The sequence below is a fragment of the Cynocephalus volans genome, chromosome 13 (genome assembly GCF_027409185.1).
Source record: "Cynocephalus volans isolate mCynVol1 chromosome 13, mCynVol1.pri, whole genome shotgun sequence".
In the NCBI taxonomy this organism is placed as follows: domain Eukaryota; kingdom Metazoa; phylum Chordata; class Mammalia; order Dermoptera; family Cynocephalidae; genus Cynocephalus; species Cynocephalus volans.
In genome coordinates, this window is record NC_084472.1 from 22,573,483 (window position 1) to 22,588,309 (window position 14,827).

At 36.8% G+C, this 14,827-nt stretch overlaps 1 protein-coding gene across 5 annotated transcripts in view; it reads left to right on the forward strand.

Annotated features, from left to right (window-relative positions):
- TAF4B (TATA-box binding protein associated factor 4b) overlaps window positions 1-14,827 on the forward strand; it is a 147,092-nt gene that overhangs the window by 95,405 nt on the left and 36,860 nt on the right. For 4 of the 5 annotated variants that reach the window (XM_063076909.1, XM_063076913.1, XM_063076914.1 and 1 more), the window contains one exon: window positions 14,362-14,469. The exons of the other annotated variant lie outside the window; for it this stretch is intronic. In XM_063076909.1, coding sequence (XP_062932979.1) covers window positions 14,362-14,469 — 108 coding nt within the window. The remainder of the gene's footprint in view (window positions 1-14,361; window positions 14,470-14,827) is intronic. 5 annotated transcript variants of the gene reach the window in all.

The window sequence follows — 14,827 nt, forward strand, 5'->3', positions numbered from 1 at the left end:
GAAGACGTAGAAAATTTGAACAGACCAATAACAATAAAGGAGATTGAAGCTGTTATCAGAAGGCTCCCAACAAAGTAAAGCCCAGGACCAGATGGATTCACAGCAGAATTTTACCAAACATTCAAAGAGGAATTGACACCGATTCTTTACAAACTATTCCAAAAGATTGAAACGGATGCAAATCTCCCAAACTCATTCTATGAAGCAAACATCATCCTGATACCAAAACCAGGTAAAGATATAACCAAAAAAGAAAACTACAGGCCGATATCCTTGATGAATATAGATGCAAAAATCCTCACTAAAATACTAGGAAACAGAATACAGCAACACATACGAAAAATTATTCATCACGATCAAGTGGGATTCATCCCAGGGATGCAAGGTTGGTTCAACATACGCAAATCAATAAATGTGATACACCATATTAATAAACTCAAACACAAGGACCATATGATCATCTCTATAGATGCTGAAAAAGCATTTGATAAAGTTCAGCACTCATTCATGACAAAGACCCTCTATAAGTTAGGTATAGAGGGAAAGTATCTCAACATAATTAAAGCCATATATGACAAACCCACTGCCAATATCATCCTGAATGGGGAAAAGCTGAAAGCTTTTCCTTTAAGAACAGGCACTAGACAAGGATGCCCACTCTCACCACTCCTATTCAACATAGTGTTGGAAGTACTAGCCAGAGCAATCAGAGAAGAGAAGGAAATAAAGGGCATCCAGATTGGAAAAGATGAAGTCAAACTGTCCCTGTTTGCAGATGACATGATCCTATATATCGAACAGCCTAAAACCTCTACAAAAAAACTGTTGGAATTGATAAATGATTTCAGCACAGTAGAAGGATACAAAATCAACACACAAAAATCAGTAGCATTTCTTTTCTCCAATAGTGAACATGCAGAAGGAGAAATCAAGAAAGCCTGCCCATTTACAATAGCCACCAAAAAAATAAAATACTTAGGAATTGAGTTAACCAAGGAGGTGAAAAATCTCTATAATGAGAACTACAAACCACTGCTGAGAGAAATTAGAGAGGATACAAGAAGATGGAAAGATATCCCATGCTCTTGGATTGGAAGAATCAACATAGTGAAAATGTCCATACTACCCAAAGTGATATACAAATTCAATGCAATCCCCATCAAAATTCCAAAGACATTTTTCTCAGAAACGGAAAAAACTATTCAGACATTTATATGGAACAATAAAAGACCACGAATAGCCAAAGCAATGCTCAGCAAAAAAAATAAAGCTGGAGGCATAACACTACCTGACTTTAAGCTATACTACAAAGCTATAATAACCAAAACAGTATGGTACTGGCATAAAAACAGACACACTGACCAATGGAATAGAATAGAGAATCCAGAAATCAACCCACACACTTACTGCCATCTGATCTTTGACAAAGGCACCAAGCCTATTCACTGGGGAAGGGACTGCCTCTTCAGCAAGTGGTGCTGGGATAACTGGATATCGATATGCAGGAGAATGAAACTAGATCCATACCTCTCACCGTATACTAAAATCAACTCAAAATGGATTAAGGATTTAAATATACACCCTGAGACAATAAAACTTCTTAAAGAAAACATAGGAGAAACACTTCAGGAAATAGGACTGGGCACAGACTTCATGAATACGACCCCAAAAGCACGGGCAACCAAAGGAAAAATAAATAAATGGGATTATATCAAACTAAAAAGCTTCTGCACAGCAAAAGAAACAATTAAAAGAGTTAAAAGACAACCAACAGAGTGGGAGAAAATATTTGCAAAATATACATCTGACAAAGGATTAATATCCAGAATATATAAGGAACTCAAACAACTTTACAAGAAGAAAACAAGCAACCCAATTAAAAAATGGGCAAAAGAGCTAAGTAGGCATTTCTCTAAGGAAGATATACAAATGGCCAACAGACATATGAAAAAATGCTCAACATCACTCAGCATCCGGGAAATGCAAATCAAAACTACATTGAGATACCATCTAACCCCAGTTAGGATGGCTAAAATCCAAAAGACTATGAACGATAAATGCTGGCGAGGCTGCGGAGAAAAAGGAACTCTCATACATTGTTGGTGGGACTGCAAAATGGTGCAGCCTCTATGGAAAATGGTATGGAGGTTCCTTAAACAATTGCAAATAGATCTACCATATGACCCAGCCATCCCACTGTTGGGAATATACCCAGAGGAATGGAAATCATCAAGTCGAAGGTATACCTGTTCCCCAATGTTCATCGCAGCACTCTTTACAATAGCCAAGAGTTGGTACCAGCCCAAATGCCCATCATCAGATGAGTGGATACGGAAAATGTGGTACATCTACACAATGGAATACTACTCAGCTATGAAAACGAATGAAATACTGCCATTTGCAACAACATGGATGGACCTTGAGAGAATTATATTAAGTGAAACAAGTCAGGCACAGAAAGAGAAATACCACATGTTCTCACTTATTGGAGGGAGCTAAAAATTAATATATAAATTCACACACACACATACACACACACACACACAAACCGGGGGGGGGGGGGAAGAAGATATAACAACCACAATTATTTGAAGTTGATACAACAAGCAAACAGAAAGGACATTGTTGGGGGGGAGGGGGGGAGGGAGAAGGGAGGGAGGTTTTGGTGATGGGGAGCAATAATCAGCTACAATGTATATCGACAAAATAAAATTAAAAAAAAAAAAAGAAATAATAAAATGAGACCTAAATTCAAATGTATCAATCATTATATTAAGTGTAAGTGGTCTAAATTTACCAATTAAAAAACAGATTTTCAGAATGGATTAAAAAACTATGAACTCTATTTTATATTTGTCTATGAGGAAATTAATTCATATATAATGGTACAGGTAGATTAAAGTAAAAGGATGGGGAAAATGCTCATATTAGAAAAGAAGAAATGTCTTAAATCAATAATGTAAGTTTCTGGCTTAAGGAACTGGAAAAAAGAAGAGCAGTATAAACCCAAGGCAAGCAGAAGGAGGTACATAATAAAGGTAAGAGTAGAAGTCAATGACTTTGGGGAAAAAAAAGAAAAGAAAAGAAACAAAAAGCTGGTTTTTTGATTAACAAAATTGATAAATGTCTAGTAAAACTGAGAAAGGAAAAAACAAAGACCAATCACCAATACCAAGAATGAAAGATAGACTGTCACTACAGACCCTTCAGATGTCAAAACAATAAGGAAATACAATGAGCAACTCTGTGCATAAGTTTGGCAACTTAGATGAAATGACCAATTTCTTTTTTTCTTAATTTTATTTTATCAATATACAATATGGTTGATTTTTGTGGCCCGTAACCGAATCCTCCCTCTCCCCTCCTTCTCTGTCCCAACAAGCTCATATCTGTTTGCTTGTGTTAACAACTTCAAAGAGTTGTGATTGTTATGTCTTCTTCCCTCCCCCCCAGTTTTATTTGTGTATTTATTTATTTATTTATTTTTTGCTCCCACAAATAAGTGAGAACATGTGCCATTTCTCTTTCTGTGACTGACTCGTTTCACTTAATGTAATTTTCTCTAGTCCATACATGTTGTTGCAAATGGCAGTATTTCATTCTTTTTTATACCAGACTAGTATTCCATTGTGTAGATATACCACATTTTCCATATCCACTCATTTGATGATGGACAATTGGGTTGGTTCCAACTCTTGGCTATTGTAAATGGTGCTGCAGTGAACATTGGAGTGCAGGTATACCTTTGACTTGATGATTTCCATTCCTCTGGGTAGATTCTCAGCAGTGGGATAGGCGGGTCATATGGTAGATCTATCTGCAATTGTTTGAGGAACCTCCATACCATTTTCCATAGAGGTTGCACCATTTCGTAGTCCCACCAACAGTGTATGACAGTTCCTTTTTCTCCGCAACCTCACCAGCATTTATCGTTCATAGTCTTTTGGATTTTAGCCATCCTAACTGGGGTTAGATGGTATCTCAGTGTGTTTTTGATTTGCATTTCCCTAAGGCTGAGTGATGTGGAGCATTTTTTCATGTGTCGGCCATTCGTATATCTTCCTTTGAGAAATGCCTATTTAGCTCTTTTGCCCATTTTTTAATTGAGTTACTTGTTTTTTTGTCATAAAGTTGTTTGAGTTCCTTGTATATTCTGGATATTAATCCTTTGTCAGATGTATATTTTGCAAATATTTTCTCCCACTCTGTTGGTTGTCTTTTAACTCTTTTAATTGTTTCTTTTGCTGTGCAGAAGCTTTTTAGTTTGATATAATCCCATTTGTTTATTTTTCCTTTGGTAGCCTGTGCTTTTGGGGTAGTATTCATGAAGTCTGTGCCCAGTCCCATGTCCTGGAGTGTTTCCCTTATGTATTCTTTAAGAAGTTTAATTGTTTCAGGGTGAATTTAATTCCTTAATCCATTTTGAGTTGATTTTAGTATATGGTGAGTGGTATGGGTCTAGTTTCATTCTCCTGCATATGGATATCCAGTTATCCCAGCACCATTTGCTGAAGAGGCAGTCTCTTCCCCAATGTATAGGGTTGGTGCCTTTGTCAAAGATCAGATGGCTGTAGGTGTGTGGGTTGATTTCTGGATTCTCTCTTGTATTCCATTGATCCGTGTGTCTGTATTTATGCCAGTACCATGCTGTTTTGGTTATTCTAGCTTTGTAGTATAGTTTAAAGTCAGGTAGTGTTATGCCTCCAGCTTTATTTTATTTGCTCAGAATTGCTTTGGCTATGCATGGTCTTTTCTTATTCCATATAAATATATAAATGTTTAGATAGTTATTTTCGTTTCTGAGAAAAATGTCATTGGAATTTTCATGGGGATTGCATTGAATTTGTATATCACTTTGGGTAGTGTGGACATTTTCCCAATGTTAATTCTTCCAATCCAAGAGCATGGGATATCTTTCCATCTTCTTGTGTCCTCTTTAATTTCTCTAAACAGTGGTTTGTAGTTCTCATTGTAGAGATTTTTCACATCCTTGGTTAACTCAATTCCTAAGTATTTTAATTTTTTGGTGGCTATTATAAATGGGCAAGCTTTCTTGATATCTCTTTCTGCATGTTCACTATTGGAGAATAGAAATGCTACTGATTTTTGTGTGTTGACATTGTAATCCTGCAACTTTCCTTAAATCATTTATCAACTCCAAGTCTTATTTTGTAGACCCTTTAGGCTGTTCAATATATAGGATCATATCATCTACAAACAGGGACAGTTAGACTTCATCTTTTCCAATCTGGATGCCCTTTATTTCCTTTTCTTCTCTGATTGCTCTGGCTAGTACTTCCAACACTATGTTGAATGGGAGTGGTGAGAGTGAGCATCTTTGTCTAGTTCCTGTTCTTAAGGGAAAAGCTTTTAGCTTTTCACTATTCAGGATGATATTGGCAGTGGGTTTATCATATATGGATTTAATTATGTTGAGATATTTTCCATCTATACCTAACTTATAGGGAGTCTTTATCATGAACAAGTGTTCAATTTTGTCAAATGCTTTTTCAGCATCTATAGAGATGATCATATGGTCCTTGTGTTTGATTTTATTGATATGGTGTGATGGAGTTTGGATGCGTTGTCCCCTCCAAAACTCATGTAGAAATTTGATCTCCAATGTGGCAGTGTTGGAAACTGATTGAGTCATGGGGTTGGATCCCTCACGAATGGATTAATGCTCTCCCTAGTGAATTCTCTCTCTGTTAGTTCCCGCAAGAGCTCATTGCTTAAAAAGACCCTGGCACTTTCTCTCTCTCTCTTGCTTCCTCTCTCTCGCTTCCTGTCTCCATGTGATCTGCTTGTACCTGCCAGCTGCCTGCCATGAGTAGAAGCAGTCTGAGGCCCATGCCAGATGCAGCTGTCCCAGAATTGTAAGCCAAATACACCTTTTTTCCTTATAAGTTACCCAGTCTCAGGTATTTCTCTTATAGCAACAAAAAACGGACTAAAACATGGTGTATCACATTTATTGATTTCCATATGTTGAACCAACCTTGCATCCCTGGGATGAAACCCACTTGATCATCATGTTTAATTTTGCATATGTGTTGCTGTATTCTGTCAGCTAGTATTTTATTGAGGATTTTTGCATCTATGTTCATCAAGGATATTGCCCCGTAGTTTTCTTTTTTTGTTGTATCTTTACCTTGTTTTGGTGTCAGGGTGATGTTTGCTTCATAGAATGAGTTTGGGAGAATGGCCTCTGTCTCAATCTTTTTGAACAGTTTGTAGAGAATTGGTGTTAACTCCTCTTTGAATGTTTAGTAGATTTCTGCTGTGAACCCATCTGGTCCTGGGCTTTTCTTTGTTGGCAGCCTTCTGATAACAGCTTCAATCTCTTTTATTGTTATTGGTCTGTTCAATTTTTTGCGTCTTCCTGGCTCAGTTTTGGTAGTTTGTGTGTGTCCAGAAATTTATCCATTTCCTCCAGATTTTCAAATTTGTTGGCATATAGTTGTTTATAGTAGTCTCTAATGATTCCTTGTATTTCTGAAGTATCAGTTGTAATATCACCTTTTTCATTTCTACGTTTTGTTATTTGGTTCTTCTCTCTTCTTTGTTTAGTTAGCAATGCTAATGGTTTGTCAATTTTATTTATCGTCTCAAAAAACCAACTTTTTGATTCATTGATCTTTTGTATCATTTTGGGGGCTTCTATTTCATTAAGTGCTGCTCTGATCTTAATGACTTGTTTTCGTCTGCTAACTCTGGGTTTGGATTGTTCTTGTTTTTCTAGTTCTTTAAGGTGAAGTATTAGGTTGTTTACTTGCCATCTTTCCATTCTTTTGAAGTAAGCATTTAATGCGATAGATTTCCCCCTCATTACTGCTTTTGCAGTATCCCACAGGTTTTGGTGTGATGTATCATTGTTTTCATTAGTTTCAATAAATTTTTTGTCTTCCTGTTTAATTTCTTCTTGGACCCACATATCGTTAAGTTGAATGCTGTTTAATTTCCATGTGTTTGTATAGTTTCCAGAATTTCATTTGTTATTGATTTCTAATTTTAATCCATTGGGGTCTGAAAAAATACATGGGATAATTCCAATTTTTTTGTATTTGTTGAGACTTGATTTGTGACCTAACATGTGATCTATCCTGGAGAATGTCCCATGTGCTGATAAAAAGAATGAATATTCTGAGGTTGTTGGATGGAATGTTCTGTAGATATCTGCCAAGTTCAATTGGTCTAGAATGTTGTTTAGATCTTGTGTTTCTCTGCTGATTCTTTGCCTAGGTGATCTGTCCAATATTGAGAGTGGGGTGTTCAGGTCCCCTGCTATTACGGTATTAGTGTCTGTTTCCTTCTTTGGGTCTAATAGAGTTTGCTTTATAAGTCTGGCTGCTCCAACATTGGGTGCGTATATATTTATGATTGTTATGTCTTCTTGGTGCATGAATCATTTTATCATTATGTAGTGGCCCTCTTTATCTCTTTTTATAGTTTCTAGGTTAAAGTCTATTTTATCAGATACAGGAATAGCTACTCCAGCTCGTTTTTCATTTGTTTGCATGGTAAATCTTTTTCCATCCTTTCACTCTTAGTCTGTGTGAGTCTTTATAGGTGAGGTGGGTCTCTTGAAGTCAGCATATAGTTGGGTCTTCCTTTTTAATCCAGTCCGTCAGTCTGTGTCTTTTGAGTGGGAAATTTAATCCTTTTACATTAAGAGTTGTAATTGAAAAGTGTTGATTTACTCCAAGCATTTTATTGATTTTTGTTTGGATGTCTTAAGTGTCTTTTCTTTCTTTCTTTCTGATTTAGTGTTTGTCTTCTGTATTTGTTGGTTTCTTGGGTTATAGATAAACTTTTTTTTTTCTCTCTTCATTGTTGGCATTTTTATTTTACTAGTGGGTTTTGATTTTTCTTGAGTTTTCCTGGCAGTGGTAGTTATTTTTCAGGTACAAAACCCAGTACTCTGTTGAGAATTTCTTGTAAGGGTGGTCGTGTGGTAGTGAATTCCCGCAGTTTTTGTTTGTCTGAGAAATATACTATTTGCCCTTCATTTTGGAAGGATAGCCTTGCGGGGTAAAGTATTCTTGAGTGGCAACCTCTGTCTTTTAGTATTTTGAATATATCATCCCATTCCTTTCTGGCTTTTAGGGTTTGTGATGAAAAGTCTGATGTTAGCCTGATTGGGGCTCCCTTGTAGGGGACTTGATGCTTCTCTCTTGCGGCTTTGAAGATTCTCTCTTTGTCTTTGAGTTTTGCTAATTTGACTCTAACATGTCTTGGAGAAGACCTTTTTGAGTTGAATACATTTGGGGATCTTTGAGCTTCCTGAATCTGAAGATCTGTGTCTTTTCCTATACCTGGGAAGTTTTCTGCCACTGTTTTGTTGAATATGTTTTCAGTGCAATCTCCTTTTTCCTCCCCTTCTGGAAAACCCATGACTCGGATATTTGAGCGCGTAAGGTCGTCTGATATCGCTCTTAGATTTTCTTCAATATTTTTGATTCTTTTTTCTTTTCTTTTTGTCTGCCTGTGTTATTTCAAACAGCCCATCTTCAAGGTCAGAAGTTCTGTCTTCTGTTTCTTCGGGCCTGCTGGTTAAACTCTCTGTTGTGTTTTTTATTTCATTGAATGAATTCTTCAGCTCCGAAAGCTCTGCTGCATTCTTTTTCAAGGCATTGATTTCCTTGTACATGTCTTCTTTCAGGTCCTGTATACTTTTCCTCATTTCATTGTGTTGTCTAGCTGAGTTTTCTTGGATCTCATTTAGTTTCCTTAGAATTATCACTCGAAATTCCTTGTCAGACATTTCAAGGGCTTCTTGTTCTATAGCATCTAGAGCTTGAGAGTTATTACCCTTTGGTGGTGTACTTTCTTGATTCTTCCTTTGGTGTTTAGTTATTGTGGCCTGGGATTTTGCAGTCCACATTTTTGACCCTGTTGTCCTGCTAGGATCCTGCTGGGACTGTCTATTTGGCACAGCTGCCTCAGTGCCTGTGGGTGGAAGGTTCGGGCCTCTCTTGTCCATGTGGACTGGACTGGGTTGGGAGTCCAGCCAGCAGTGTCACCTACCTTTTCCCATCTGGGTGCCTTGTGGTGTGTGGTTGCTGTGGCTGTTGGGCCTCTATGGGGTGGCCTCCCTGGTTGGCATGCACTTGCCCAGGCTGGGGATGGCGTCCAGGGGTGGAGGCGCCTACCTGCTGCAGTGCGCTTGCGCCTCAGGTTGCATGGTTGCCACGGCTCTCGGGCCTCTCCAGGGGATGCCTCTACGGTTGGTGCCAGATGAAATAACCAATTTCTTTCTTTCTTTCTTTCTTTTTTTTTAAAGATGACCAGTAAGGGGATCTTAACCCTTGACTTGGTGGTGTCAGCACCATGCTCTCTGAAGTGAGCTAACCGGCCATTCCTATATAGGGATCCGAACCCATGGCCTTGGTGTTATCAGCACCACATTCTCCCAAGTGAGGCACAAGCTGGCCCTGAAATGACCAATTTCTTAAAAAGCACAGAACTATCCAAACTTGGCAAGATTAGAGTTCTGTAATTATTAAATAAATTGAATTTGTAGTTAAAACCTTCTAATAAAGATATCTTCAGGCGTAGATCATTTTACTTAGTAAATTCTATCAAGCACTTAGAGAAGAATTAAAACCACTTCTACACAGTCTCTTCCAGAAAATAGAAGAGATACAAACACTTTCAAAGAATTTTATGAGTCCAACATTATCCTGATAATCAAAACCAGAAAGATATTACTAAGCAAGGAAACTATAGACCAATCTCTCTCATGAGTGTAGATGTAAACCTCCTCAACAAAATATTAGCAAACCAAATCTAGCAGTATGTAAAAAGAATTATACAACATGGCCATGTTCGGTTTACCCCAGAAGTTCAAGGCTGGTTTAATATTAGAAAATCAGTCAATGTAATCTATTATATTAATAGTCTAAGAAAGAAAAACTGTATGATCGTATCAATTCAGATAAAAACTCAGGAATCTGGGATTAGAAGGAACTTCCTCAATCTGATAAATGACAGCTTTAAAAACCCTGCTGCTGATAGCATTCTTAATGGTGAAAGACTGACATGCTTTCTTCCAAAGATTAGAAACAAGACAAGGTGGGCCGGCTGGTTAGCTTAGTTAGAGTGCAGCCTTATAACACCAAGATAATGGGTTCAGATCCCCTTACTGGCCAGCCACAAAAAATTTAAAAAATTAAAAAAACAAAAAGGAAAAGGCGAGGATGTCTGCTTTTTTAAAAAATTCAACATTATACTGTAAGTCCTAGCCAGTACAATTAGGCAAGAAAAACAAATGAAAAGCAAATAGATTGGAGACAGAGAGATAAAATAGCTTGTCTTTTCATTCTCTTGAATTACATAGACAAAGTTTTTAATTTTGATGATGTTCAATTTGTCAATGTTTTTCTTTTATGGACATGCTTTGGGAGTCCTGTCTAAGAGTAGTTTGCTAGACCCCAAATCACAACCATTCTCTTGTGTTTTTTTTCTAGTATTTTATAGTTTTAAATTTGCATTTTGAGTTGATTTTTGTATAAGGTGTGAAGTTTAGAATCAAATTGATTTTTTTTTTTTCTCGTGCACATGGATGTCCATTTGTTGGAGTGACTATGCTGGACACCAAAATGGTAAGGACAGATTTTAATCAGTAATATACTATTGCAGTAGAAAAGAATCCAGCATGAACTGAACCCAACTTCAGTTGATTTGTACAGAGGTGACTGGCGTTTTAAAGGGAGAATGAGGGAGTTGGGAAGGGTGTGAACAGGAGCTCAATAGAATCAGGGAACTGAAAAATTTATTAAAGTGGGAAGGGTGTTGGTCCATTTGAAACCCATGTGGGTTTGCTAATAATGCTTCTACCCTTCCACAGAGACTGGGAGACAGGGGCTTTATATTCAGGTGTTAGCTGGAACAAATAGTAAATTCTTTTGGCAGCCTTGAGTTTTCTCAGATAGGTCCTTTAAAAGGGAGGTATGAATGAATCAACCTAGGGATGTGGCCTTAACCTGTTAGAAACTGTGTTTGTATTTTGTTGAAGTCTTTTTTAAGGCCAGGTTGAGACTTACTTGAGAAGAGGGCTGGCTCATTGGAGCCTGGTGAAGGTTGGTCAAGGAGAGAATTTTTGTCATTTCTCAACTGAATTGTTTTCCAAACTGGTCAAAAATCAGTTGGCCATATTTATAAGGATCTTATTTCTGAATTCTCTGTTCTGTTCTATTAATCTATGTGTCTGTTCCTTTGCCAATGCCATATTGTTTTGATTACTTTAGCCTTATAGTAAGTCTTAAAATTGGATGGTGTGATTCTTCTAATTCTGTTTTTTTTTTTTCAAAATTGATTTTGCTATTCTAATTCCTTTGCCTTTTCATATAACCTTTAGAATCAACTTATTCATATCTATTAAAAAATTGGACTTGTGTTCAATCTGTAGATCAATTTAGACAGAATTGAAATCTTTATTATGTTGGGTCTTGCAATCCATGAACACAATAAGTCTCTCCATTTATTTATGTTTTCTTTCTGTCGTGAACGTTTTGTGGTTTATAGCATACAGACACCTGTAGATGTTAGATTTATGCTTGAATATTTCCTTTTTAGCAGAGATATTATGAATGACATTGTTTAAAACTTTTTTCCAATTTTACCTTAATGGTAGTTGGAAAGATGACTGTTGTGTGTGCTGACCTTGCATCTTACAACCTTACTAAACTCACTTATTATTCCTAGGAGGATTTTTATTTTTGCTTTTTTCATAGATAACTTGGGGTTTTCTGCATAGAAAATCATGTATTTACCTGTTTCCACAGGCAAGCCTCTAACTCAGTGGCTGTTTTTAGTGAGCTGAGCTTGTTTATTGTTGTCTTCACCCAAGGTGTATGCCAAATCTGCATTAATGCCCAGAACTTCCTCCTGTTCTGGTTAAAAATGCCTGGTTTTCTGTTTTGTCCTGGCCAAGATAATGTTGTTTTCAGGACATTTATTATAAATACAGAGCCAACCAAAACTATGGTCAGTTTAAAACATTGTGTGTGAAACTTCAGAAAACCAAAGTATAATTTGCAAAGGAAAGGAAAATATTTTATTATATTAATAGGGGAATTTGACGACAGGGGCCAATTTAAAAACCTTTTGTTTGGTGTGACTATCTTGCAGATGCCATTTCTCTACAAGGACTGACTTTAAAATATAGCTTGTTTGATTTGTGCTGCAGGATAGATGAACTAAAATCCTTATTTTGTCACCTAGAAATTCTGGACTGTGGCAGCATCAGACTCAAAAGATATTTTACAACTTCTGAAAACACTTTTCTAACAGTTTATTTATAAGTAAATGCACAGTTTAAAAGAAGGGTTTCTATCCTGTAATTTATGGAGCAAATGAAAAATGGTTCTTAGATTCACTTTCTTTAGTCAATCGTTGAATTAGTCTGTTCAGGCTCCTATAACAAAATACCTTAGACTGAGTAGCTAAAAACAACAGAATTTTATTTCTCACAGTTCTGGAGACTGAGAAGTCCAAGATTAAGGAGCCAGTAGATTTGGTATCTGGTTAGGGCCTACTTCTTTGCTGCATTCTCACATGGTAGAAGGGGCAAGGAGTCTCCCTGGGGCCCCTTTTATAAGGGCACTAATACCATTTGTTAGGGCTCTGCCCCATGACCTAATCACCTCCCACAGGCCCCACCTCCTAATACCATCACCTTGGGGGTTAAGATTTCAAGATTAGGATTTTCGGGGGGAAGGTCGGCCATTTAGCTCAAATGGTTAGAGCATGGTACTGATAATACCATCCAGGGTTTGATCCCTGTTGCCAACCACCAAAAAAAAAAAAGGAATTTGGGGGGGGTTACAGACATTCAGACCATAGCAGTTGTTTTCTGCTTTACTGAATATTCAGTTACCTATGACTTATTGTTTTTCCTCTAATACTAAATGAATCTGAAGTGATCTTGAAGTGGGATTTATTTACTTGGTATATCCTTAAGACTGGCTGTTTTATCACAAACTATTTCCTATTTTTACCCTGCTCTTTTTTTCGACGTGTGTTAAAAATTTAGTTAGTGTTCTTTTAAAAGAGTATTCTCGGTATATGTTTAGGGTTTCTTAACAGGTTACTTTCAGTTGACTATCTTGATTTTGTTTGAATGTGTGACTGTCAACTAGCCCCAGGTACTTCCCTCTTTTCCCTCCATAGTGATAAGATTTTGATGAAAATTGAACATTATTTCTCTCTGGAAAAGCTAAGGTCCTGTGTAATGGTGTTTCATTTTGGCTTTCTTACTTTAAAAAAAAAACAAAACAACCTAATTTGACACTTAAGTGCCTTGATGAAGTGATGGTGTTTCTGTCTTTCAATAGGACATCTTTCATGTGTACCCCTATGTAGTTTTGCCACATACTAAAAAATTCTGCCTTGTAGATTTGGGCATTCTGGGTTAAATATGATGAAAGCTGTCCAACAAAACAGTACTAAATCACTTACTGCTTTCAGTTTTTGCCATGAAGTTAAATATAACATAAATCCATGACTTTTATTTGCAAATGAGAAAGTATGATGTATTAAAAAGCTTTAATGAGAACACTTGGCTTTGAGTGCTGTTTCTACCACTTATTACTTGTATGACTTTTATGTAGTTGTCCTAGCTGCATGCAGTCTCACTGTCTCCATTAGTAAAAAGGGGGATGACGTGTGTATGATTTTCATGTGCACATGAAAATTACCTTTAAATATGATTGTGAGAATTAAGAAAGTGCTTTGTAGATCATATAGCATAGTAGAACTGTGTCCTGTAATATATAAAAAATCTTTATTTTAAAGTAGATTTTTCTTTTTTTTTTTTTAAAAGAAGATCACTGGTAAGGGGATCTTAACCCTTGACTTGGTGTTGTCAGCACCACACTCTCCCAAGTGAGCTGACTGGCCATCCATATATAGGGATCTGAACCTGTGGCCTTGGTGTTATCAGCACCACACTCTCCAAAGTGAGCCATGGGCCAGCACTAAAGTAATTTTCTTTTCACCTGAAAAGGTTGACTGTAATTTGACCAATCTCTCTCCAACTTACTATTTAACTTATTCTTCAGGCATTTTTTTTCTTTAACCTGTGCTTAAACTGAGTAGAAATTAAGCTTTAGATACCTTGTCTTCTTTTACCTGTACTTCTCCTTTACCTAACTTCTGCTTCTTTTGTACATAGATTAAGGACTAATTTTGTTGGAGAAAAAAATCAGGAAATGTGCCCTTGTCTATTAAGGGAATCTAATATGTATTTTATACTGTAAGTTTATTTGGGAAGAACACAGAAATAGGCTTAGTGATCAGTTTCTTTCTCCAAGAGTGTGGCTGTGTGTAAAAATTGATTTTTTCTCCCCCATCTTCTAGTTGCAACAGTTGGAGCTCGCACAGATACAGCACAGAGATGCTAATCTTACAGCTCTTGCAGCAATTGGACCAAGGAAGAAGAGACCACTAGAATCTGGAAGTGAGGAGGTATTGAAATAACATTTATTATTTTATTTTTCATGTCAAGAAAGCAAGCCAAAAGGGGCAAAGATTTGAAAATCGTTTACCTTGCTGTGTATGCTGCTATTGCCAAACTCTTCTTAAAACTCTTCTTTGTCAATTGTATAAGATCTTATTTTTTGCCAGATTTTTAAAATGTATATCACCTTGAATTCTATTCCTATTGTTACTTATTTTATACTTGTTTCTGTCTTTCATCTCCAATCATACTGAGTCTTACTCTTTCAATTTTTTATTTCTATGCATTCTTTCTGGTGGTTTTCTGGTGGTTTTGTAATCTTCTCCCCTCTGTTTGTCTAAATGTGGCTCATCCGTTAAGACTGAA